Here is a 27959-nt window from a genome sequence, read left to right as displayed (position 1 = left end):
TAGTAGTAATCCAACAAGTGAGTCATGTCAGACTGGTAGTGTGTCTGGATGTCGCACACAGCTCTTGTCAGATGTGTCCGGGGAGTGGCGTGTAGCAGAACAACAAGGTTTTGATACTCTCTCTGTATTTCAGCCAAGTGCAGAATTGTGCATAATAATGCATTATTTGTATAATGCATTTGATCCCACTGAGAGCTTGAAATGGGAAAGAAAGGTGAATTATGAGCTGATGTTAATATTCTATGACACAATAAAGACAGAATAAAGACAGTTCTGGTACCTTGTACCAGCAACGTGTACCTAATAAAGTGCCTGGTGAGTGTACACAGTGATGTACTTGGAAATAGCTCGACACTAAACTGATTTTCAATGTTATGTTTTTCAGGAGCAAGGGTGATATACAGAACTGCAGTAACTACAAAAGTCAGCAGAAGCAAGACGTGTGTGGGCAAGGGAGACACGTGGAAAGCTGAACATGTTACGTACGAGGTAATGACGGTGAATGAGTTTTAAGTATCTGGGGTCAACCATCCAAAGTAACTGACAATGCACAGGAGAGGTGAAGAAGAGAGGGTGAAGGTAAGGTGGGGTGGAGTTGGTTGAGTTCAGTGTCAGGTGACAAGGCAAAGGGAAGGTTTACAAGATGATAGCGAGACCCGCTGTGTGGTTTGGAGATGGTGACACTGATGAAAAGACAGCAGGCTTTGCTGGAGGTGGCAGAATTGAAAATGCCAAGATTTTCACTGGGAGTGACCAGAATGGACACAACTAAAAATCAGTGACAACTCAGGTTGAGCAGTTTGGGGACAAAGTTAGAGATAGCATAGACCAGGGCTGCCCAATCCCAGTCCTCGAGAGCTACTATCCTGCAGCTTTTAGATGCATCCCTACTCCAACACAGCTGAATCAAATGGTTTGATTACCTCTTCAGCATGCCATCATGTTTGGCAAAGGCCTGATAACAAGCCATTCATTTGATTCGGGTGTGTGGGAACAAGGATGCACCAAAAGCTGCAGGACGGTAGCTCTCGAGGACCGGGATTGGGCACCCCTGGCATAGACATTTCAATCTTGCAGAGAAGCAACAGTTGATAACAGACAAAGGATGTTGTTGATGTAGTGAAGGAGGACATGCAGAGGGTTGGAGTAACACGGGAGGATGCCAGGGACAGGGTGACATGGAGCCAGATGATCTGCTGTGGCAGCCATTAAAGGGAGCAGCCGAAAGAAGATGATGACAAGAAGATGACAAACTGGATCATATCTGTAACTTCCACATTCATTCGTCAGAATTATTTATTATTGCAACCATCTTACAATAAAAAGTTTATTATGAATAAATGCAGATAAAACTTTTTTTTATGAATAAAATTTTAATAGTGCATAACAGTGTATGTCTTCATTTATATGAAAATCAAACCCATAAAAATTTCTGAATAATAAATAATTTTAAAAAATGTCATTTACAATGCATCTTCAATAAAAACTGAGAGAAATTTGGACATTTTAATGGGAACATCTGACAATATAAAGCAATCCAAAACATATTACAACACAAAACGGTCACAGTGTTTAACCTCGACGTGCCTCTGACAGTCTAATTTAAGTGCACTTATTTTTGGACTGTTACAGTGGAATGCATAGTATTGCACAGGAGTTGTTATTATGTTCACCACCTGCTGTAGTGTATTATTGCGTAGTGTACATCATTCTTGTAATGCTGGATTGTGACCAGGAGAGGGAGGTAAAACTCAGCTTAACACCTCCCAGTAACAGACACCCATTGTGCAAGCTGCTGAGTGAAGCTGCTTGTGGATTGCAGCTGGTGAACCTCTGTCGCCATCAATCACTCTGTCAGTAACAGTTTCCACAACTCAGTTTAACCACATCTGTATCTCGTGCACTTTATTCACATATTCATGAGTCCAGGTATAGAATGAGCTCCTGAGGTGGATCTTCAACAAAATCAGACCTTAGACAGCAGAGAGGGAAACACAGCCCTCTTGCGCTGCCTGCCTAGAAGCAAGGATTGTAAATTCAAAAGTTAATAACGACTATGCTCGTCTGTTGCTGTGACAATAACATCCATCCAAATCCGCATGGACACTGCACTGGAAGCCACCAGAAAGAACAGACGGTCATATGTCTTCACACAGAACGTCAGACTGGGCCGTGGTGACTAAAAAGAAGGCACAGACAATGAAACCGTCATCAGCTGATGAAGAAGCAGCTTTTTTTTGCTTAGTGGTAATGTTTTTTTTGTTTTGTTTGTTAAGATATACCAGTCATTTTGGACACACCTTCTAGTTTAATCGTTCTTCTTTATTTCCATGACTATTTGCATTGTAGATTCTCACTGAAGGCATCAAAACTATGAATGAACACGTGGAATTATGTAGCAAGCAAAAAAAGAATTATATATTCTCCAAAACAGCCCCCCTTTGCTTTGATTGCTGCTTTGCACACGTTTGGCATTCTCTCGATGAGCTTCATAAGTCATCTGAAATGATTTTCCAACAGTCTTGAAGGAGTTCCCAGACATGCTGAGCACTTGTTGGTCATTTTGCTTTCACTCTGTGGTACATCTCATTCTGAACCATCTCGATTGGCTTTATATCAGGTGACTGTGGAGACCAGGCCATGTGGCGCAGCACTCCATCACTCTCCTTCTTTGTCAAATAGTCTTTACACAGCCCAAAGGTGTTTTTGGGGTCATTGTTCTGATGAAAAATAAATGATGGTCCAACTAAACGCAGACTGGATGTGATGGCATGTCACTGCAGGACGCTGTGGTTGCCATGCCGTTTCAGTGTGCCTTCAATTTTGAATAAATTCCCAACAGTGCCACCAGCAAAACATACCCACACCATCACACCACCTCCTCCAAGCTTCATGGTGGGAACCATGCATGTAGAGAACATCCGTTCAGCTTTTCTGCGTTGCACAAAGACACAGCGGGTGGAACCAAAGATCTCAAATTTGGACTCATCAGACCAAAGCACAGATTTTCACTGGTCTAATGTCCATTCCTTGTGTTTCTTGGTCCCAAAAAATATCTTGTGCTCATTGCTTTTCATTAACTTGCGATTTCTGAGGCTGGTGACTCAGATGAATTTATCCTCAGCAGCAGAGGTGACTCTTAGTCTTCCTATCTTCCTGTTGTTTCCCTTTACTTAGCTGATTGACAACTATTAGAATCATGGCAAGAACCAAATAGGGCTGTCAGCTGTGTACCAACCTAATTTCTGCACAACACAAGCCTATTAAGAAGGCAAGAAATTCCACAAATGAACCCTGACAAGGCACACCTGTGAACTGAAAACCATTCCAGGTGATCATGAAGCTCAATGAGAGAAGGTCAAGGGTTTTCAGCACTGTCAACAAAGCAAACAGTGGCTTCTATCAAGAATCTAAAATGCAAGGTATATTTAGAGTTATTTATCATTTTTTTCTTTGCTAGATCTATCTCTCTATCTGTATAGATAGATACCATTAAATGAGAAGGTGTGTCCAAACTTTTCACTGGTAGTGTATATCCGAGTAAAACCGCTGCCCAGCAGAACAAAAGTCTGGTAATAAGAGATTAATGTTACAATAATGTTTGTACTTTTTAACCATCTTTCTCATTTCTGTCTTGCAGCATTAACTTAGCCTCTATTTGTTGTATAAGTGCAGACTGATAATCACCTGTTTCACACAACTAAGAAAAGAACAGGATCTTCTGACCACAAACTATTTCCCTGAGGATTTTCTTTTCCTCATTTATTCCTACATGGTGAATAAGGTCACTGTAAGTAAGAGGGTTGACACTATTACTTTCTTAGAAGATGCCTGTGAGCACCAAATAAAAGTCTTACTAAGCAGTACTAATGTTACCAACAACCTACCTTTGATTTCTAGTCTATTCAAATATGATGGTACATGTATCAGGTCATATCATATAAACAAAACTATTTGGAAATATAAGGTAGCAAAACAAATTTTGTAACTGGTTTACATACTACAATAAACTCAAACGCACATGTGTGTACCTGTGATAGTCATCTTAATTCTACTTGAGTTGTTTTGTTTGTGTTAACTGTACGTTTCAGGAGGAAGAAAATATTTATTGGACTTCCTCTCTGCGCTATTGTAATATATTTAATAATCATTATAAATATTGGTCCTGAAAACATTCTGTAAAGAGATTCTAGAAATATTTTTTGAAAGTGTTTTGACGGATTTATGACTGGATGACATGTCAAGAAATGACTTTAGAACCTCTACAAAATGAGTCCAGTGCAGTTTAAGCTACATTTACAAACTGTTGCCCTTCTGATCCAAGGTCTGTGCTCAGGAACACATGAAAAACTTCAGATTTATTTAAAGTCCAGTTGTGTAAAATATGAGAACTCACAGAGGTGCCTGTTCGTAGATGGTCGTAGTAAACTTCCTCTATTGCTTGGAAATAAATGACTCCCTTTAGCTTCCTTTCATCACAGTCTGCAGCAAAGGCAAAAAAGGAATTTTAGAACATTAATATTGAATATTTAAGTCAATGTGAATTTAAAAAAAAAATAATTCCTTGTTCTTTCTTCAAAGCACAATAAAACGTAAGAAAAATTTTTTAAAAAATGTTTAGAATAAAAACTTTGATGTGATGTAATCTTATAATAAGTCTGACCACCTCCTAGCGTGACAGAGAAAGGTTCATTCAAACAAAGAGGCAAACACAGAGTCAGCGAGCACACCCCTCCAACCAGTCTAACCTGTATAGTAGGCTAGTCGTCTGTGGTCCATGTCAAACAGGAACCATCTCTTCTTCCAGGTTTTGACCCTCCCCCCTCGTTTGGTCAGGAAGCCCGCACAGCGTCGAGACGTCAGCCGCAGTTCCGTGCAGCCAGTCACTCCATGACCCAGAGACTCCACATGGGCCCTCAGGTCAAAGTTTGGAGAGAGGAAGAGGGGCAGGCTACGCTGCTGGAAGACAAATGGACTTTAAAGAAGCTTGAAAAAAACAAACAGTCAATTTACCATGATAAACTGACCAGTTCCTATTGGAGTTTATAGTGGTTACACTTGTTTTGGGTCCCCAAACCCCAAGGATGAGATGATAAAAATGTAAATGTCTTGGTTAAAGATGCTGGAAGTCAGTTAGTTATAAAATCATGAAAAATGAAACAGAATAACAACAAAACAGGTGACATAAGCGTCAAAGCTTGCATTGTCTTTTGGTACCGCCATAGAAACATTTTATCCATTCGCTTCTGCTTCTCCTTATCAGGGAAGGAGTCAGGGTACCCGGAGAGAACACACGCAAACACGGGGAGAACATGCAAACTGCACACAGAAAGGCTGCAGCCAGTTGGTGGATTCTAACCTCTTACTGTGAGGCAACAATTCCCAAAACTAATCTAACAATCCCGCGTTAGAGTTTCGTGGAAACTCCTTGTATTGTGGGTAATGTCAGCATCAGGTCTCGACAAGAACATCGAGAATACATGGATTAAAAGGACTACATATGCGTGTCTGTTGCATTAGGTTTAATCATTTTACAAGGAAAACAAAATATTTTTCACTAACTTGTAGTTTGAATTTCATTCATACCTCAGAGGAGTTTGGGGAAGAGATGACCCGTTGTTGCTCTTCAGGTTCTGGCTCTGGTCTTTGTGGGGTCTCTGGTTCTGGTGGTTCTGTTCTGGAACAATTAAGCTCTCTTTGTCTTCTCTCCTCTAACAGCAACCGTTGCTGATCTTCCTGAGTTCACACGCACATCAAAACAAATTATTATCCAAACCATTTCCAAGGTAACACAGTAAGACGGAAGCGACACTGGTTTAACCCAGCTGGAGGTATGCATGCAAAAGCATAAAGGAAACTGAAATCAGAGTTACACTCTAAATCCTCCCATTCCTTTTTTGAAATTCTCTGAAACTCTCATATGCATGCACATTTTTTTAGTCTCTCCAACTGCCAGTGCTACAAACATGCATTACAAAACTCCAAACATCTGCTGTCTACTTTCCTGGAGCTGAGTGGATGTCAGTAATCAGACAGGCGTATCTAATTCAGTGTGTCGCTGATGATTAGAGGTGTCAGCGAGTGTTTCCCACAGCAGGTGACTCACCCGCTCTCTGAGCAGCCTCTCTCTCTCTGCTTTGGCTTCTCTCAGTTTCTTCTCAATCTCAATGAGATCCAAAAGGCATGGACTGTAAGAAAAAAGTAATAATATAATTGAGTACAAAAGCTTTATACAGTTAGTTTAAATAAAAAAAAAAAAATTCTTTAGAAAATGATCCAATTAGCTGCATTTGTTTAACAAGTTATCAGTAGAATTAAATGGACATATGAAGCATAATCAACCAGACTCAAGCTTCTCATCAGCAAAGATTGAGCTAGTGTTTAACAGGATGCGACAATGCAAAAGGCCAAATCATGACATGTGCTACATCATGAAGTATTCCTGAAACCCATCATGTAGTATGTCCAATACTATTCAATGAACAGACTTGTAACACCAGTGCAATCACCTCAACCGACACCTAACCTTATCTTCTGCTGCTGCGCAAGCCCCATGTTCATTTGCAAATGTTTTATCATTAACAGACAGCCCTACACCCATTTACTTCCAGTAACACAACAAAGTACGCCTTCAACTGTTGCTGCTGTTGTATGCAAGTTCACAACGTGTGTTGCTAATAAGCCAAAAAACATAAAATAATCTGGTCATTTTGGCCCAATCTGAAATCCATCCTTTGACCATTATTCCAACTGGAAAAATTTATAATGCAATATAGTAAAAATGCTCAACCAATTACTGAATCTAATATGGATAGAAAACAAAACAACAGCCGTGGGAAAATAGTTAATAGCAAAATGCGGTTGCTCCCACTTTGATTTTACACCCAACGTGGTTTATATTGTGTGTTCGTGCAATTTTGGCCTGATTAAGAGGGTTTCTTGTTGCACTTTGCTGCCACAATGTGTTTGAAAGTATCCTAATTTATCAAAAATGGTTTTATCTGCTATAGTAAAGACATAACAAACAGAAACTGTGGTCATGGAGCAACCTGATGCCAAGTGGTTATAGTGCCTTGTGTGTCTGAAAATATACTTGATGACCACAAACCAGGACCCACTAATTAATAGTGTCAAATTATATATACATATTTTTTGTATTAAAAATGTGAATTATGGCGCAAAAACCCTTTACATGCTACATTTCTCCACTCAGTGGGCCAAAAGAATAGCAATTAAAATCCATTCTGGTTGCATGTGAATATAATTACCTAGTACATGAACGTTGAAAAATGCATTAAAGAACCCCATTTGCTTTTTAAAAAGTGAAGACACTGACCTGGCAGCACGAGAGCTTGTTGTACTATTACATGGAGTTAGGACTCCACCACCATTGCTGGCCCCAGGTCTGTCCCCATTGCCGTGCCCACTGCTGTGCCCATTGCTCAGTCTATGGGACAGGACAGGGGATGTGAAAGCCTCTGGGGCCTGGCTGTCAGGATGCATCCTTACCAGCACTGAAAGTGGAAGGAAATAAAAAGAGACATGTGAGAACAACATGCATTGGTCAGCATAAATAGCTTTTTATAAGATTCGGCATGAGAGAAATCCGTCATGTGGTATCAAAATGTTAACTCACTCATTTTATATTTTACATACAAGAAGAGTCAGATATGATTTTCAGGAAGAGACTTAGAGGATTAAGAAGAAGAGCAAACTCCTGACAAGACGTGACATGACCCTGAAGATCCGGCTACTATTTAATGACAGATAGATGGGCATGTGAAAAACAGATACTACTGGGGAGATTTAAGGCTTAAGTATATGGATGATTCTCAGGCTCATCTGGTCCGCACAGGCAAAACCAATGTAATAACGACCTGCCAACTCTACTGACACGCCTTTGATTTGACTAAAAGGGAGGGAACTGAGCAAACAGACCAGACAAAATGAGCACAAGGGTGCAGAGAGAACATGTTTATTGTTCTATATCACAAACATCTCAGCCTGAGCAATCAGGAGGACAAAGTGAGGTAGAAAAATTGGACTCACCTTGTGCTGACACCGGCCTGTCGTTTAGTCTGTTATTGCGATGCGAGCTTCGTCTCCTGGGCAGACTGACACCTTCTTTGCTTGGATCCTAAAAAATAAAAAGACAGTGTGCTTAAAGTACATTCAAAACACAGACACTGTCATCTCAGATCTTTCTGTTAGCTATCAGCACATGTTTTGGAAATCAGTAATTGAATTAAAGCACAAATGTCAATTATGACATTAGACCAAATGATGACATTAACTGTTGCAGAAACAAAAAACCAAACCTGTGTGACAAGCTGCATACCTGCGGAGGCTTGTGAACCGTCAGAGGAGAAAGAGACATCATGCAGGGAGCTGAGCTGGTGATGTCAGACCAGTCGGTGAGCGGCTTCTTGTCTTTGCGAACCTGTTTGAAAGCCAGGTTTAAATTCCAAACCTCAGTAAAGCATCTGTGATCAACACTGGCTACAGGGTACAAATACAATCTGTTCATTTTCACCAACTGTAACCGTAAAGCAAAACACGTTCTCAACATACCACATCTGCCTGAGAATTAAAACTTCCAGGAGGGATTGTAATGAGTTAAAAAATTATCACAGCTCCACTATCTTCCCCTCTATCCCTCCCTCTCCCTGCTTGACTCACAAACACATGAGCAATTCAGTCACTACATGCAGTCCACTGTTTAACCCTTGTCCGCCTCTTTCACTACTCAGCACAACAGCACATGCTGGCAGCAGAAGTGTGGCTGTTAAACATCTGCTGCACATACATCAGTGTTGTTTTCTAAGGGATTTGATAAATATTCAAAAGCTTTCTTGACACAATACAATCCAACTGTTTTCACAAATAAATATACAAATACACAAACAGCTCAGAGCACTAAAATTCCCAACACATCTGTGACAAGCAAACCACATCCTGCATGCAGTCATATTAAAGTCATACACACTTGGCCATGTTGTCTGACACTGCTTCTCCCACTCTCCTCCTCTGTACTGCCACTCCCTTCTGCCCTCCCTTTTTCAGTCCCCTCTCTTATTTACAACAGCTGATGAACTTCACATTAATCCAGTTTCATGACGGACGCTATTTTAAAGACCCTCAGTCACACAAATCAACTCGAGTGCAGTCATTTTACTTACCAATCGCTGCAAGGATGTGAAACTTCTCCCAGCTTGCCTTCTCTCTCTCTCAGACATCCACACATTCACAACTGCAGCACCCTCCCTCACGTTGCTTACTCCTCCCTCTCTACCCCTTTCCCTCCCTCCTTTTAGTCTGAGTTAATCTCGCTCTCTCTTGCTCTCTCTCTTTCTCTCTCCCTTCCTCGCTCACTCTCGCCTCCTCCCTCTGCTTGTCTCATTTTCCCTTTTACTCATCCAGATCTTGTCTCCTGCTCTTTTTTTTTTTTTTTTTTTACTGGTGCAATCATAACTCCGATTAAATGGAAGCCACTGACTGACAATGAAAACACATAACACATGACAGCGTGGACTATACTCAGAGCTGGATAGATGTTTCACGAAACTGAACTGAAAAGAAAGAAACGGGTCATGGACACATGTTAGACTTTCGGAAATCTTTCACTACTCACAAGTGATTTAGAGATTTGGATCCAGCTTTAGTTTTGCTAGCAGTGCAACTCTTTTGATCTTTGTTAAGTTGTGCTCAGATTGAATAAAAACATATTTATGCACTTAAGGAACTGTAACCAGTAATAGAGGTTGGTTAATTTGTTTCAGGTTTTTAATACCTAACTTAATATATAGGTTTATGCTACTGCAACAGCAGCATTTATCTGGAGTCAATCTTCTCTGTACAATAATATTGACTCTCGTGTAACTTTGTTTTTCTCTTTATTGCCTCACGGTGTTAATATGTTTTCTTTAATCTGTTAAATGCTCTACTTCAATCATTAACTAGCCACCAACTTTCTCTGCTGCTTGGTTCTAAGCAGTTAATCCACAGTTTGCCTAGGCTTTATTTAGTGCCTGCTGGGGCTTGAAATAAGGCTGATGAGAATGGTGGAAGTTAACCAAAAACTGCCTGAAAAGTGTAGGCTTTGTCTGTACGAGGTGGAAGCCCAACTGTTAAGGTGAATTTGTAGAAACTGTCAGGAGTAGATGTGGGTTTGAATTTCTACCCTTTAACAAGTCTGGGAGGTTTGGCAGTTGGCCCACCATCCATACAAGTCAAGTGAATGCCAATGTGGTAACCTATACAAATGTTATACAAATTCAGTAGTAGTAGTGGGACACCAGCTCAGGGCTTCCCCCCCGAACAGGTTTTAAAGTTATTTTTAGACCTTTTCAGACAGATAATGCTTATTGGCTTTATGTAGACAAGTACGTTAGAATGAATAACCTGTTCATTTGCAGCAGTTGAAAGATATTAAAGCAATGAGAGGATCTGTAGGGTCATATGATAGCCCTCTGCAGGTTTGTCACTATGAACTGAAATCTGCAGACAGATTCTGTGCTGCTTAAAAAAACATTTAACTCATATCTGAACTCACTTCCCGGTTTACCTCGTTCACTATACTTTGTATAACAAACACTCATCATAAGATTCTTAATTAGAAAATTTCAGAAAATTAGAAAACTGTTGCTGGCCTGCTGGGTCTTGATTTCTGCTGAGATTGTGGGATGGTGGGATCAAAATTTGGTGTAAATAACATGAAAGCATGGATCCATCCTGCATTGTATCAGTGGCTCAGGCTGCTGGTACTGTAATAGTGTAAAATCTGCTGTAGCTGTATGATGATGCCATCTCTATATGGGGTGTTTCAAGCACGTTGTGGAATCTATGCCACCAAGAATTAGAGGCATGACGATGTCAAATGTAAAAAATTCAAATACAGCCACCGTCATTAGGAGGAGCTAGCTGCCTGCTGTGCCTTAACCAAATAATCAAATACTGCTTCCAGCATATGAAACATCAAGAACAGACAACACAAAAAAGAAATAAACAGATTGGTAAAACAGAAAAGTAACAGAACTAACAAATGTGGCCATCGCAATAGAAACTACACCAGTTAAATAAAGACCAAAAGTTAGTAAAACCCACAGTATGACAAATCCCACATACCATTTGGGTGTGTATGAGCTCCCTCTTCTCTTTCCTCAAGGCATTCATCTCTCTCTCTTTCTCCTTTTCCATGTCCCGCAGCTGTCTCTCTAACCGTTGGACTTGCTCCTGAAAATTCAGACAATCATTCCCATCAGTGCGGACTGGATATGGCTTCCTGTCCTCCGAGATAATATCACGTGCTGTAGCTGATTCATGTAGCTGTTCTGAGTTTACCTTATCTTTTCATTATGCTGTGATGTAATATTGAGTAAATATCCCCCGATGTGACAGTGCGTATGTCGCTGTGAGTAAATACAGGTCACTAAGCTGAGTCCATCTCTTCAGCCGAGACACAATGCAAATCAAATGGCCATTTTGCAAGTTAATGAGAGGCACAAGACTGACACAGGAGAGCAGGACTGGAGAAGCAACTTCAATGAATATATGGCTGATATAAAATCACCACTTTAGGGCAGTAAGAGTGAGAGATGTCATGTGCATCGAGGCCACAGTGCAGCTGAGTCAACTAGCATCCCTCTCACACAATCCCAGCCTTCATCTCCGGGGCTGCGCTCCTCCTCCTACATTCTGAAGCTAATTGAGAAACAACTGAACATTATTTTCATCATCTATGTTTATGGAATTGTAAATGTTGGAAGGAAGAACAGCTTTTTGGAACAGCCAGCATTGAAATGTAAGTCAAGACTACCGGTGTACAAAGTAACAAACTATTAAGAATTTAAGTTTAGTTCTTTTAGCTATCCTAGCATGTCATGTTTGGTTGGTTCACTTTGAAATATCTCAGCAATTACTGACATGCAAAAAAAAAAAATTTCCCAAGAGCATTAATCCCTCTTTGGTGATCCTCTGACTTAGAATGTCAGCAATGTTGTTTTTGTGTCATTCTGTGTAATTGGTGCGTTTCTTTCCTTTTATAAAATAAATATTGGACATAATCTGTGAGAGAGTGAGACTATTCAGAGTATAGAAGACTTCTAAATGAGGCATAAGATCGTTAATCACGTTAACTCCACTCTGGCACACAGTTTGGCTAGTCAGGATGAGTTTTCAGTTAGTGTCATCATCAGGTTATATTACGAAGCACATGCTGCCTGCTAAAATCAGCATGAGATCATTACTGGGGTCTGAACATTTAGCTCAGAATAAGCAGCACCCAACCATGATAGAAAAATGACCTGACAACACAGAAAAAAAATTGCACTAGGAATTAAGGCAGGGGTGGGCAACTCCAGGCCTCGAGGGCCGGTGTCCCTGCAGGTTTTAGATGTGTCCTTGAACCAACACAGCTGATTTAAATGGCTAAATTAGCTCCTCGACATGTCCTGAAGTTCTCCAGAGGCCTGGTAACGAACTAATCATGTGATTCTAAAACCTGCAGGACGCTTCCCATCCCCCTGAGCCACGGTCACCCCAGTCCATAAATAAGAGTATGCACACCCAACGTGTCAGTTGAACAATTGAATTTAAATTCAAGTGCCAACATGTTACAGATCTTTTGAAACTGCCATGGGAATCCTGATCTGAAGAGTTTTGTTGGTTTAATGTTGCTCAAGGGCAGAATAGCTAATCTCTTAAAAAATACCCTCACAAATAAGCATGATTTCAAGCATTTTTAGTCGACAATATTATCTTTCAGTCAGGATTGTGCAACCCTTCTTTTTCCATATCTCCTCATCTTCTTTAATCTTTTCAGACTCTCCTAATCATCTCTCCTCTTTTGCTTCCATGTGTTTTGCTCTATAATTTTTCACTCATGGTGGCCTGATTAAGCTTCTTGTATAGCGCTGTGCGACATAATCAAGGTGACGTTTTGAGGTAAAGAGTACAAGCTCGTGCCGAAAGAAGAAGAACAAGCCTTAAATACATAAAAACAAGCATGAACTGTAACTGCAAAGAGAGGTTATGTGTACAGCAGAACAACCCATCTAATGTGGTGATTAATGTGATTAATTTCACTTTTAAAGTGCAACAGCCCTGAAATGCTATCCGAGTCAGATTTATCACTTTGTTGTTTGATGCCAACAACTCTGTGATTATTGTTGGAGGTTTGTGGTTCTTCTGTTCACTTTCTGGTCGGTCTTCTCCTCATTTTAACTCTCAAAAAGAGGAAAACAGATTTCAGCAAAAGCTAGGAGCATGGTGCAACACATTTTAGAAAAAAAACCCCACAATCTTTATGTGTCTCTAAAAGAAGCATGGAGACTGTCCAGACTGTGATCAAAAAGAACTGGGTCCTGTTTCTATAGATCTTTTGGAAAACTGTTGTACTGGTATATATTCAAGTGTTAGCTGTTCCTATCATTTCATCCACTTATTGTATGCACAAGTATGACATCACATGTCTGCACTGATGCGGAATTTATGTGAGAGTAAACACTGAAAAAAAAGCATGTGACCCTGATAACACTTCAAGGAGCAGCTGTGTAACTGTCTCAAAAACTATCTCAAAGACGCGCTGTTTACCTGTGCAACGTTGACCAAAAGCTTCTGGCATGAGATTTCCTTTTCAAGCTCTCCTTCACTCTCTCTCTCCTTGCATTTGCTCTCATCCTCTTCAACAATGCCGGTCTCTCGCTCCAGAAAATTAAACTCCCAATCCTCAAAGGCCCGAACTGATGCCTCCATCGCCTCCTTCTCCTGCAATGAAGACAAAAAAAAAAATTGTGTAAATAAAGGTGCTTTTTTATTGTGAACTGCTTGCTAAAATGTGTCTTGTTCTGGAGCCTAAGAGAAGGTTTATGAATGTAACATCCCCAAGAAATTTATGTGGGAAAATCAAAAGTGAATGGATGGAGGGAAGATACAAAACAATGCCTTTGGCACTCTAGTACAACAATAACTACTGAATGAATTGACTGGTTGATTGATGGAAACATTCCATCGTTCTGTTTTATGCAGTCCAGTCACTGGTTTTTCTACTTATATGCTTAAAACAATAACCCCCCACACATCCAGATGTTAGCACTGTTAGCACCCTTATTTAATACACCAATCAAGATTATAATAATAATAATAACATAAATAAGAGTGAACTCTTTACTGGATTTTTTTAGTGCAGATCCATGTATGAGTATGGTCACCTTTAAAGGTTGATTCATGCTCTTACAGAGATATTTTTAACTTTGTGCAGAACTTTTTAAAGTTTGGCAAGCCTCGTTCCATCGTCACTTTACATGACAAAAGAGTTTACTAGAGAGAAATCAATCGACAATGCTACACTTCCTTTGAGAAGTAGTTTAACACCTTTTATTACACAGCTAGTAATATCAAACTGACAATTGCTGGCACAATGCTGCTACTCACAAATGCCAAATTAGCTTATTTATAATCTCCAGGTTATTTGTATTTCTTTATTATCATGATCTCACAATACTTCTCAAACATCTTGTTGTGACTCAAACTTTTTAGTGTACAATCAAAAGACTTGAGTACGTACTTATGTGGACAAAAAGTTAAGTGAACTTAAGAGCTTCATTATTCTCAAGGTTTGGCAACCGGAGGCACACTTCCAGTATAAGCACAAAATTCAATGCTTCACTGCCTATTGAAACACTCAACGGCCTCACTGGAATGCCTGCTCTCTTAGTGCTGTGCAACACGTACTTAGGTCCTGTTTGTGTGCATGTATGCAGCTTTTTTTCTGTGAAGCAACTTGTGAAAAACCTGTTTTCTAGAAGCCCTTTCCAAATAAATCCGACAAGTTACCACAGAAAGGAACCAGCTACCGGACAACACTAAACCTGTCATTAAACCATGCGATTTAAACAAAAAGGTTTCTCATCTTGTTCTGTTACATTCACAGGCAAAACACACATCCTGTGTTTTGTTTAGGTGTGGGTAAACATTAGCACTTCAGGTTGAACAGGTACTGAACAATCACTCACTGTATTCAAGACAATATTATGTGCAAGACTCAGCGCTGTCAACACACCTTGTATCTGTGATATATCAAAACAGCACACCGAGCATTAGCTGCAGTTTTATGTTTTATCTAGATAACTGCCATCGAGACACAACCATTGGGATGTTTTTGTGTCTCTCTATATTTAAAAAAAGGCAGGATTAGATGTTTAAAAACAGAAAACGGAAAAGACCCAGATGTGTTTTTGGGTGGTACTGGAAATCTTGAGCATACAGTTTTTAAAAATGATTTACAGCCCACACCCTAAAGTAGGAAACAGACGTTTGATTACCACAACTTCAAGGAATCTTATCTGGCTAAAGCCCGCTGGTCAGTTTTGTGTTTGTGTTTAACATATTTTGAAGAATCATCATTGTAGATGAAATGACAATGATGCTGGCTCTGTTGGTTTTGCAGATGTTTTGATTGAAGAAAGAAAAAAAAAAAGAACACTGTGGATCACCCAAATGACTAACTGTAACTGTCATCCTCCACCCATGCTGAAAATGTCCTACTCGCCTTCTGTAGCTGCAGCATTAGCTGTTCTCGCTGACTTTCTGGCTGACTTGGGATCAGTTTCTCTTTTTCTTTGCACCTACTCTTCAGCTCCTCCACCCTGCGTCGCTCCTCTTCCAGATTCTCTCGTTCCTGCATTTACAGAGAGTTAGAAAAGAGCGAGCAAAAAACTGAAATGCAAAACAAAAACTCTGCCTGAAAAGAAACAAGAGCAACAGGTCTATTAACCTTTGTTTACAATGAGGGCTGGATATATTTATCTTGAAAACATGTCACATGTTTGACATCTAACGGTTAATGCATGGGAGCTGACTTATCACTGACACGATCTTGTGTTGACTTTAGCTGCACATTACTGAGCCTACATGCCAGTTTCTTCTGGGGGTGTAAGTCCTACACTAAGACACTCGAAGTCTAGGAGGGCTTGAAATATGAAGGTGTGGCATTGGAGGTTAGGGGTTAAAAAAAAACAACCCATAACATCTGCCAAGTTTTAAGTATTTAAAAAGAAAAAAAAATACTAAAACTGTATTAGATAATATCACATGTATCTTTTACCTTTTGTCTGTCTGTGTGTTTGTGCTTCTCTCTTTGCCCGGCCTCCTCCTGTAGATCCTTCAGCTTCTGCGTGTGTTTGTGCAGCCGGTCCTTCTCTGTCTGCAGCTCTCCTTGTAGCAAAGCAATCTCCAGCTGCAGCTAAGAGGGTAGAAGACGCGACCGAGGTGAATCATACTGACCTGACCTTATGCAAGTCAGAGTTAAGCATTCCTTTATCGTGACTGTAGTGGAGTTTGGAAACGGCGCTGCAATTTCAATGTGCATGCATCAGCAGAAACATCAAAACCACTTTTACAAGTTTCGCAATTGATCTGATAATTCCAAGTCAATTTTCTCAATCAAATAACTGGAATAACATGTTAACCCTATCAGCTCTTCAGCGACTTTATCCAGCAGTTTTTTTGCACGGTGACATAACATTTTTGTCCAGATCATGTGACATGCTCACCTCAATGTTTAGCTCTTCCTTCTGCTGTTCGATCTCTGTGATTCGTTGTTGGAGCACGGAGGGTGATGGCAGGACCCTCAGTGAACCCACCTCCAACTTTTTAATGAAGGTCTGACAGAAAGCAGGAAAAAGAATGAGCAGACAGAGTGACCACATGCAGGCTGTTAGGCTGGGAAGGGCTCAGACCAGCAATGATGATTCATTGTTTTAACCAGAATTAAAAGGTCTAACAAATGACTACATCACCACCATAGACAGCTTCCTCTCCCTCACCTTCTCGTTCTCTGCGCTGCTACTTTCTGTGTCAGACTCTGCCCCTGAGGAGGCGGGACTCTGACCTTCAGTCATTCTGGTGATCCACGGAGGCCGCAGACCCTGCTGCCACTGACTCCTGGAGTTTTCCATATTGTGTTGGGGCATTTCTATAGTCTGAAACAGAGGAGGGAGTAAATGAGAGCTGGAGAGTGTGGGGTTGGAGGGGTGTCTGGTTGACTTTAGTGAGTATTGTAGTAATCTAATATGCTGCATGGCTGAAGGTGTGTGAGGGATCAGGTGACAGTTTGCTGAGGGGATAGGATGGTTGAATAAAGCAGCATAAGCAGAGAAATCCCCTCCAGCTTCCAGAAAACAGTCTGTGAAAACACCTTGCTTTGAAGAGTGGAAGTGAAAGAGCGGAGTTAATATCCTATATGCGTGGTGGTTTGTGGTTGGGTTTCAGGATCTCTCTCTTAGCGAAGGACTATCAGCGTGTGTAGACACAAGCGTGATAAACAACAGTATGTTCTGCTGTAGCTTCAATGGTCATCAATTACAATTTGAAAGGAGCAAGATCAGAAAAGGCTTTGAAGTACTGTTATATTGTACTTTATCTTCTCTGTCACATTCATGTGGATTTACTGAAGAAAATATTGTTACGTACAGAGCATATGATGTGCTACATCAAAGAGCTTAGGAACATGTCAGCCTACAATATCCTAATCTCTTCATTATGTTTTGTGCTTTCACCCTCATCTTTGTGGTCTCTCTCTCTCTCTACACACACGCACAAACAAACCCTAGCAGAAACACCCATGTGTGCACAGGCCAAAACAAATTTGTGGGAAAATACTTTTGATTACTATTGTCCAACCTTTTCCCACCATCTTCTCTCGCCCTCTGTGCCCTCTTCCTTTCCCTCCATGCAGACCTTATTAGGTTGCAGGGAATGCACGCTGAGCAAAAGTAGAGATAAATTTAAGCCAAGATATGAGCGAGAGCTTCCAAACAACCACTGGCACACTGACATCCAGAGGGGGGGGGGGGAAGAGCACTGGGGAGGGATGAAAAGGCATGGACAGAGAGCAGCAGAGACCAGCAAGGGGGTGGCACATCTCATTTCTAGTGATATAATGGATGGAAAAAAAGCTGATGTGTCCTACATGTGGCTATAGATTACAATAATGTTCATACAACAAACATGTTACGTCTTGACAGTGAAAAAGTAGAATTTGCACCTTTAAAATAAAGACTGGATCACTGTGACTCATCTACCTTTTTAAGAATGTAGAGTGGTCTGTGGAGGAAACACAAATAAATGTGAGCGTTATCTTTTGATGGGGTATGTATACAGGGTATTTCCCTAAAACAAGCTGAAACTGCACTTTCCGTTTCAGGAGTGATATTTTACCACGTCTGGTACCTAAAGGAGAAATGTGACTGAGGACTATTAATGGTCTGTGACGTGTGTTATTTTTCCTGTGCAGTCACAGTTTACAGTATGACACTGATATATAGGCTCCCACGAGACAGAAGCTATTAAAAAATAATAATAACAACATACATTTTACATGAAAACAGAAAAACAAACAAATAAAAACACCAAGAACCAGCAGCCCAATGAAAGGAGGTCCAGACAACTAAGCAAAGTAACAAAACTTTGACATAGATTGAAAGTTAATTAATATTAATATTTTTGTAATATTATGTGCATATGCTTGATTACACAAACATTTCTAATTAATTTTATGTAACAATATTGAATAATTAAACAGTTTATTCACTAATGAAGTCATCTATTAAGATAGTGATTCAGCATTTGTCAGGACAGGATAACTATGTCCTGATAACCCCAGGACAAGGGTGGGCAAGAGTATTACAAACACCCAAAGATCCACCGACATATCTTTTTTGGCTGACACTGGTCTGTAATCAAATCAGGCGGAATATGCTGGTGTCAGTGGCTGACAATTAGCTGTTGTGAAGAGCTAAAACAATTTAACACACTTAAGTTATTTTAAACATTTCCTGAAATGGTACAGTATTAAATAACAGAAATATAATAATAATTTAAAAACATATTAGTTTTAGATTTTGTTCAAATTGTTGCTTTAAACATACGTATCAGCCTAGAATACCTACAAGCACCTATCACCATAATGAGTCTTGCACAACACCTCATTCAAGACCTGGGCCCTGTGCTTCGTACGTCGCTTACTACATCCAAGATCAAATGAAACATCCAAGACCAAATCATCGCGCTAACTCTGAGCTCGCTATTCCGGTTCCCCGAACACACCTGTTGTTGACGATTAGTATAGCTGGATGAAGTAATGTGAGATCACTGGGTGGCCCAACAGGGGCTACGCATCGATAGTAGAAACATTGATCGGCAACCCTTTGATTGGTCGGCGAAAATGTCGAAGGAGCGCGCTCGGTATTTTTCGGCAGCAGAGCAAGAACTCTTGAGTGAGGGATTTCAGGAGTTTCAGAGTTTAATTAAAACGCAAGGGAACACTGCAAAGGCTGCAAAAGCAAGGAGAGAGGGCTGGCAGAAAGTTGCTGACAAATCAAACTCGTAAGTAATTCAATAATAACAATAATAATGGAGTGGATTGATATAGCGCTTTTCAAGGCACCCAAAGCGCTTTACAATGCCACTATTCATTCACTCTCACATTCACACACTGGTGGAGGCAGCTACGGTTGTAGCCACAGCTGCCCTGGGGCAGACTGACAGAAGCCAGGCTGCCATATTGCGCCATCGGCCCCTCTGGCCAACACCAGTAGGCGGTAGGGTAGATTTATCATATCACACTATATTACCCAATATTATATTACATTATATTATATTATAATATGTTATATTATATCCCCTTTCACATTAGAGCCACAACAGGACCCACTAGAACATGGGAACAAGTAAAAGTGAAATATAAGAATATTCTACAGAATGGTAATATTTATCACTTATATTGCTTTTAGTCTCTTGGAAAGAGACCCTGGAATACTCTGTTTGTTTGTTCATAACAGCAACCAAGAAAAGGGCAGAGCAAAAAAAAGACAGGTGGTGGTCCTGCACCCCCTCGTCAACAAGTTGGTTAAGTGAATAATACCCTCACGGGAAAATCGATATCTCTCTATGAGCACACTGTCGCGCTGAGCTAAAGGATCCTGTCTGTCCCGCAATATACGCTGAATTCTGAGGACTCTCCTTATCAATCTTGCACCTTCCGCAATGGGTGGCTCGCGTAAACGGACAGGATATGACTGCGACAGACTTCCCAAATCCACCTTCGCTTTTATAGCCGTGGTCTCTCATCTTGATTACACGAAGTAATTTACAATTACTACTCTGAAATATGAATTACATCTGTAATAATCACATACATGTAATAGAATGTTAATAGTACATTTCCCTTTTTTAGGGAATGACCTGTATGTATCTGTATGAAATCAATAAAAGGATCAAGTGCTGCATTATCTTTAGTTACACTGATGTTATTTATTTATGGTGAAACAGTGGTGGAATATCGCTGTTGCTTTCGTATGAATGAAGCGGACATACCTGCGTGGCCGCGATCTAATCCTGTTTACATAAAGTAAACCTGCTCCCCAGCAGGTTTACGCTTACGGCTCTGTTGCTATGACAGCAAGTCCCGGATGGGCTTCGGGGAACCGAACGATCCAGGATCACGCGAAATCGTCAACAATCTCATCCAGCTAACTCACTTAGCGCGGTACGAAGAACAGGCCCCAGATTGATGAAATGTAAAAAAAACAAAACAAAACCCTGAACATTAGAGGCACCATAAAAGAAATATGTATCCTATATTAGACTGGACTACATAAATTATTTGGCCACTAAATAGGAGTAAACAGGAGTAAAAATGCAAGCAAAAAGAATTAAGACAGTATGCTTTGTATCACAGTTCGGGCAATTACAGTAACACACAAAGAGAGAAAGTTAATGTGTAAAAAGTTGGGTCCTCGCTCTCTGATCCTCTGATATTCAGTGAAAGCTGTCAATTTCAGGGAAAACAGGACAGGGAGAGCGTCACAGTGAATTACATCATAATCCAAACAAACATTAGTGCAAGTGTTTGACCTCTAACTAAAGTCCAGCAAGATACCCTATCAATGCTAGAGCCAAGACATACAGGAGTAAAGTCCAGGCCTCCATATTAACACGGTGGTTTGTGTAAATAAAACAATCAAAAAGGCAAAAGAAACACTAATGAAACAAGATGGAGCGAGACAGTAAAAAAAAGGGGGAGCAAAGCTCTGCCTGAAAGGCAGATCAAAGAACAAAGCAGAGTTTTGTGCCCAAAATAATTGGACTTGATTACGGGGAGGGGAGCGCCTCTGGAGAATAAGATGCCAGAGAAAGAGAGAATGACCGGAGATGCAGTTCAGGATCAAGTGGGATCGTGTGTGTATGTGTGAGTGTGTGTGTGCGTGCGTGTTATGTAAGGAATCCCCAGAGCAAAAACAAAAACGTAACCCTCAGAAATCGGCCTGATCATATACGTTAACTTCTATCGGTGCAAAGTATCAGTCACAGATCATTTATAGCCAATATCTGATTCACCACAACACAAACAGTGTGAAGGGGTTATGCCTGTTCGACAACATATCAAGCAGACATGAGAAAAATGCTACTCGTGTCACTTTATCTCACACAGCATGTGTGTTCACTTCAGAAAAGTTTTATCTTGCTCTTTTACTGTGATGCTTCTCACTTCGTTTGATCCCAGCTTATCCAAACAGAAGTGAGTCAGTATGTGGGTTTGTGTCCCGATTCATGACTAACCAGCAAATTGGATTTTTTCTGGAACATTTCATTTGCTGCCACTGCCTGTAATTTCAAGAACTTATAGCAGTTTTGGTATGTGTGTGCTCCTGTATGCTGGAAGCAGCTAACACAGCCTTGAGCTACAAGACTTAAGCGGAGATAAGGAGGTCACGGAAAACTGGTGAGCTCACACCTTTCCAATCCTGCACTCCTTCAATCCCAACCAATGCTGACTCACAGCACATTACTTGAAGATATTTATCAGACTTTGTACAGCTCCCTCTGGAGCCACAAAAGCTTTTACACAACTTGTCCGTGTATGCAGAAGCACTCCCAGCGAGTTGTAGGAGACTTTGCTTGTAACAATCTGTGGAGTTTCTCATTAAGTCTGAAAGCCGGAGCCAAGGTAACCTGATGATGTCATAAGTGCTGTTTTAATCAAACTGTAAATGAGTCAAAGTTGATATTATATAATGTTGAAATCAATAATGCTCCACGTGACGTGTAAATTGAAGAATAAAATGTATGCCTCTGACCCACTGGTTTAACAAACAAAAGCTAACCTTATCTAAATTCAAATAATCTGTTCCTGAAACTGGAATATTTTTTCTTTTGCTTATTCTTCAATTCAGCCGAGACTGGAGGCCAGGGTTCTGCTCAAGATTTCTTCCTGTAAAGGGATCCTCCCAACCCCACCACCAAAATAGGGACTGAAAAGATCCCCACACCTCCCCTTGGAAGTTACATGTTCACTACGTATACACACATTTTACACACATGTGCTACTTTATTATTGGCTCAATCAGAGTCACGACATAAACTGAACCTTTAAGAACTGTAATACCAACAGCTTAATAAAACAGGGAGAGCTATGTCTGTCAGTAAGACCTTCTACTATGTGCATGTGTCAGTGCAACAAAATGACTGGCTTGTATGTTTTCTGTTTCAGCTTTGGATCATATTTAGTAGGTTTGCTGGATTTCTCTCCATAATAATAATGTAAGATTTATCTGACATGTAAAGTGCCCTAAGTGACTGTCATTATGAAGTGGAGCTTTATGGTTAAAACTGAATGTAACAATTGAAAAGAAACTGAATGACGCTATTCCTCCCTCTCCTCCTTATCGGGGTTCAGGTGTATAAGCAGCCACCTCCTTTAACTCATTCTAGGGTACACTGAGGCATTCCCAAGCATGCTGAGACACATAATTACCCCACCATATCTTGTGTGGAGAGATTATGTCTGTGTCTGTTCCAGGCACACATGCCCAAAACACCACATATAGGAGGTGTCCAGCAGGCATCCAAGTCAGATGTTTGAATTACCTCAACTAGCTCCTTTTGACATGGAGTAGTAGCAACTTTACCCTTTCCTAATGATTAAGCTCCATCCGTTAATTGCCATCTTATCGTGGGGGAGGGGTTGGCGTACTTGCTTGATCCCAGGAGCTATGTTTTCTGGGGCAATTTGCCCCCCAGTAAGGTCTAAATTGGTCTTAGGTGTGCCCAGACTAAGAGGCATTCAGGGGGGGAAAAAAAAAAAACAACCTTAGGAAGAAGTAGTCATGGTCAACTACTAATCGGCCTGCCATAGGGTTATCATTGCTCCACCCCAGAGCTTCATGGACTTGGTTCAAGGGTGGGTGCTTGCAGGGGAGTGGTTGTCAGGCCTTAGCCTATGGAGTCTGGCTAGGAACAGCACAAAAGCTGTGCATCCATCAACTGCAGGAGGAACACGGAGCACAGAGGTAATAGGAGTTTGATTCCTTTTTGATGGTTCTAAGGAACTGAATACAGTACATAGTGTGGAGGAAAACCATTTGTTCATTTTGACTCTAAACTCAGAGCTGCCTGTGACAGGTTTACAATTCATTCCAATAACACTCCAAAATGACCTTGTCCTCATCCGGACCCCTCATTAGTAAGTGGCTAACGAAAAGTATGGGGATAACCACAGTGTGCACAAAACCATAAAGTCAACACTGACAAGAGCAATATTCCACTAGCTGTTCAGGACAAAAGAGCTCTGACCATGGCATGCCCTGTGTGGGTGTGAATGCTGATTACAGCCTGTCACTGTGTGTTCAATGCAGGAGAACTATAGTTTAAAACGTCACATGAGCAGCATGTGAGCTAAAGTGCCTCGTATAGAGCAGGGTAGCTTACAATGCCAAATTAATCCACACGAGGAAGGCTTAGAGGTGAACTCACTCAGTTCATTCATAATAGTATAACAATGCAGGTCTGAGTGATAAAAGTGCATCAGCTTCAAACTAATTTTACAGACACAATTAAAAAAAACTGAGAAGCCAGATCCTTTTGAATGAGTAGGAGCTGACCCAGCTTATACAGTGACAGTTTGATTTTCAGCAGTTAATATTTGCCCAGGCAAACAACAACTGTAGGGAATTTATAGGATTTTATATACTAAACTGGGTATGATCAAAACACCTACCTGTGCAAGTTTTTAGAGCAGAACAATTAAGAAGAAGCAATACTTTTAAAATTTAAACTCAAAAACATCATTAATTCTGTCCATTTAAAGGATCTGTAAGTTATAAAATCAGTTTGGCTTTCCAAAATATACATACACTGTGACTTTACACTGCATGGTAGCGTCTTGTACATTGGCATGACACAAATCAGAAGTGCATGTTCAATGGCCATCATAAAAGGCTTCTCCAGTTAGTTGCTGTCTCTCATCTTTCGAAGGAAAAACATCAAAACCAGCCATTAAGCCTTGCGACCTATTAGGACAAGTCACATATTCTTTTTATTAGCCACAATTACAGGCTGTGGCTTCGATCACACAGTCCAAATCACCAGACCTTATAGGGTTCTGCTCAATGGCAAGCCTGACATCATTACATCACTATCTTATTCATAGAAGGTTTCCAGAGAACAAAAATAAATTTCCTATTTTATTGTCAAAAATGTAAGCACAGAAGTCCCACTTTTTACCACTTACTCGCACTGGCCCTGCTACACTCTCTGGCTCGCAGCAAAGGAAAAAACAACAACAAAAAAAAACACTTAAAGTGATGGTCTCATTTTAGAAGAATGAATTTTGGTTGGAAAATCTTTTGTTTAGTGTTCCAGTGCTGGCTTCAGCCAGAGTGCAATAGGTACTGCTTTATATGTGTGCAATGCACATTTTAAATGTTTATGCACACTCATTAGCCTTCATGAAGCAGAGGAAAAAGTATTTGTGGACATTTGGGCCAAAAGCCTACTGAAATTTAACAGAGTGAATCCTGTGGATGACTGCAGCAATCTCTGGATCTGCTGCATATGGCTCCTGCTGGCTCAGCACAGAGGACCCGAAAGCTGTCATCGCCACACAAGTTTCTGAGCAGGAAGAGCAGGTGAAAGCAGTCCTGGCCGTCACCCAGCTGTTAAGTGTGGAGCGGTCTATCCTGCCTGACACCTGGGTTGGCAACGCATATAACAAAAGCAGTGATGCAGCTAAAAACAACAACAACATAGACTTCTGCATCTGAATTATGTATTTCACTTATGAAAAATGGGCTGACTAGAGAAGAAAAAAAAACTGGGAAAAGCAACTGTTACTGGAAATCTCACTGCAGAACCACTGTTGTTTACACATTCCAGTGGAAAATTTCTTGACCAGCTAATGTCAGGTTTAGCTATTTTTTAGTGATGGCAATGGGAACTTGACAAGATGAAGCTTTTTTAAAATTAGTTTCAGTTGTCATTCGTACTTTCCAGATTGTGCGAGGCATCCTAGAGAATGAAAATGCAAGGCTCTTCTTCAGAACTTGGCTTCGAGATCAGAAAAAAACAAAGTAGAACAAACAGATAAGTGGTTTCTGTAGCCAAGTATGGGCTCAATTTTAAATGCTTTAATCCAGTGCCAACACTATGACAAAGTATTGTTGCGAGTACTTCAAATACTGTGTTTGAGGGATAAAAGATATCTAATATAAGCTCTCTAAACAATAAAGGAATCTATCTAATATAAGAAATAAACAGACAAGATTATGAACTTTCCATTTAGCTTTTTTAGCCAATATTGTTTTGTTTTCTGAACTTTCATATGGGTTTTTTCTGCTTGTAATGAGCCCTAACTGAGCAGAAACATGGTGAATTATTTTAAATCAGGATATTATTCAGAGGTCAACATTATTCTTCTCACTTAAAGATAGTTTCAACAAGTCAACCTCTGTTTACTGAAACACAACAGCTGAAATCAGGAGAAGGAGAGAGCACATTATAAAAAGTTGAAAAATATATTGATGCATCATCTTCAATGTAGTGCTGCAACCGTTAGTTGGGCAATCAGTTGGTTCTAAGCTTTGGTAATTTACAATAAGTAAACAAAAGGAAAGTAAAACTCATGTGTCCAACAAAATGTGGATTTTCCACTCTTCTCGGTTTTTAGAGTGTTCGTAAGACTAAAACTTTACTGCAGAAACTGATGAAATTATGATTGTCATGTTACATTTCTTTTAGCCAGACTTTAAAAAAACAGATTTTGGATTTTGAAACCCACGTGTCATGATGGCAAGAATCCTCATTTTCAAAATCCTGATTTTGTGATCACTGTCGCTCAGGTGTTACTAGTAACACCTGAGCTTTGTCGCAAGTTCACAGCTGCACTCAAACTAAAATACTGTATATCACAAACAGAAAGCACGCTTTCTCTTAGCCACACAGCCATCTAACTGTTGCCTTAAATAAGACCCACACATTAGAAAGTCAAAGTATAAAGCAAATGCAGGCATTAAGGTATAATGTGAGAAAATCTCTCAAGGCCCTTGTGATTTATCTGCTACTGTGTTTCAGTTCCTGGCATCAAGGCAAGTTCAACTGTATTCACAGCAGTACTTTGGTCTGAGTAAACCTGTGGGAACTGTGATGCAAGGAGTTATCCTTTAATGACTACCCGGGACACTGGGCTCAGACACAGATTTGTCAAATGTGCATTCAGACAAAACATGTGTGATTGAGACTGGGGAGTAAAAGCCAAAGGCAGAAGACTCCAGACAACAAATCCTCACAATCCCACCTCAGCCCGCTCTCCCACCCACTGTTTACTTTGAGTGCTGATGGAACGATAAAAGGGGAGGTATCCCCGGGTCGTTGTAAACAAAAAGGGGAAATTTATATAAACTCTGTGAAATTTATCTCAGAGGACATTGCTTTGGATATTTTTAAAGATAAGACGTGAGTCAAAGCGTGGGATGAAACATTACGAAACACTATCATTTTATTAACGCAGCCCAGGTTTCAAGCAAGAGGACAGTTTTGCTTTGAGGAAACTGTGTTAATTTCTCTTTTGTTCTGAGTGGAGAGATTATATACTCTAAGATGGTCGCTGGTAAGTTGGTAACAGCACAGTAATGTCAAGATTGAGGTTTAAACACAGCCTGCTTAAGGCTCTCTGCCAAGAGCAAAAACTGTGTGCTGGAGAGGTCTGCTGACTTGCTGCTAAACAACAAAACCGATTCAAAAACAAAAATACGGCTCTTACCTGATAAACGTGGTCCAACTTCAGCAAGACATGCGGGTCCTCTGACGAGTCATAGCATAGTGACAAAGCCGGACTAAGTCAGAAGGGAAAACACGAGAGGGGGGAAAAAACAGCGAAGAGTCACTTCAGTAAACTTTTTTTGAACGCTGTTTCACTTTCAGGTACTGTCAGCGTTACTTTGACCTCGCCAGCTGCTGTCTCTGTTAAACCGACGCTCACTTTATCGCATTTTTTCTGGTGTTTAATCCTCACCTGGTTTGATTCAGTCCCTTCCCAGCAAAAAGAAAAATAATGACAGATGAGCGCGAGCGGTTTGTCGGCACCAACAGGTGAAAGCACGCGGAGGAGGGCGACGACAGAGAAGGCGGATGCCGACTAATTAAAGTGTTAAGGCTAGCGGTAGTCACAAACCAGTATGCATACCTTTTTTCTCGACAGACCTCACACCCGGTTTCTTCGCTGTGGAGACCTCAGGGAGAGTTTCGTTCAAGTCTGGCACTGAAATGGGATTTCTATTCTGGGAACTGACCGGGTTTTCTCATTGTGGAGTGATCTGGGCATGCTGCCATACTCTGCGAAGAGACTACTTAAATACATTTGATGACATGCTCCTGTGGGAATAATATAATAATATACTGATACAGAAGAGGCTGAAACAACTGCACAGGCTCCAATTTAGTTCTGAGAAGCATGGTCAGATTAACTCCCTAGGGGGGGGGCCTAATTTTGTGACAGATTTGTCCAAATTTGTCACCAAATTCATGAAACAGCCAGTTTAATCTAATAATTTGTGCTTCTGAACAAAAGTTGTCCAAACTTGACCCCCATAGTTTAATTTAACTGAACACAAGTTTAATATCTATGG

At 40.5% G+C, this 27959-nt stretch overlaps 1 protein-coding gene across 7 annotated transcripts; it reads right to left on the bottom strand.

The window, feature by feature from the left end:
• Positions 1 to 1475: 1475 nt before the first annotated feature.
• phldb3 (pleckstrin homology-like domain, family B, member 3) lies at positions 1476 to 27773 on the bottom strand. Of its 7 annotated transcripts, XM_085471974.1 has the most exons (17): positions 27518 to 27773; positions 27095 to 27167; positions 18044 to 18102; positions 16824 to 16979; positions 16551 to 16661; positions 16103 to 16240; positions 15548 to 15676; positions 13591 to 13764; positions 11125 to 11232; positions 8339 to 8440; positions 8050 to 8137; positions 7337 to 7514; positions 6107 to 6188; positions 5587 to 5736; positions 4749 to 4959; positions 4397 to 4482; positions 1476 to 2179 (listed from the first exon to the last, which is right to left on the bottom strand). In XM_085471974.1, exons 3-17 carry the CDS (start codon positions 18074 to 18076, stop codon positions 2045 to 2047), a joined length of 1881 nt encoding a protein of 626 aa, XP_085328100.1. In that variant the 5' UTR covers positions 18077 to 18102; positions 27095 to 27167; positions 27518 to 27773; the 3' UTR covers positions 1476 to 2044. The 7 variants fall into 7 exon arrangements, with proteins under 7 accessions (XP_085328100.1, XP_085328105.1, XP_085328101.1 ...); XM_085471979.1 differs by lacking the exons at positions 18044 to 18102; positions 27518 to 27773 and adding an exon at positions 27347 to 27483; XM_085471975.1 differs by lacking the exon at positions 27518 to 27773 and having other exon boundaries at positions 4749 to 4956; positions 27095 to 27401.
• Positions 27774 to 27959: the final 186 nt, after the last annotated feature.

Source organism: Copadichromis virginalis, linkage group LG11 (genome assembly GCF_057382275.1).
Source record: "Copadichromis virginalis isolate Kocher_CV1m ecotype Utaka linkage group LG11, C_Virginalis_male_GT1.1, whole genome shotgun sequence".
Lineage (NCBI taxonomy): Eukaryota > Metazoa > Chordata > Actinopteri > Cichliformes > Cichlidae > Copadichromis > Copadichromis virginalis.
Note: the sequence above shows the minus strand (reverse complement) of the source record. Positions and strands in the feature narration are given on the sequence as shown.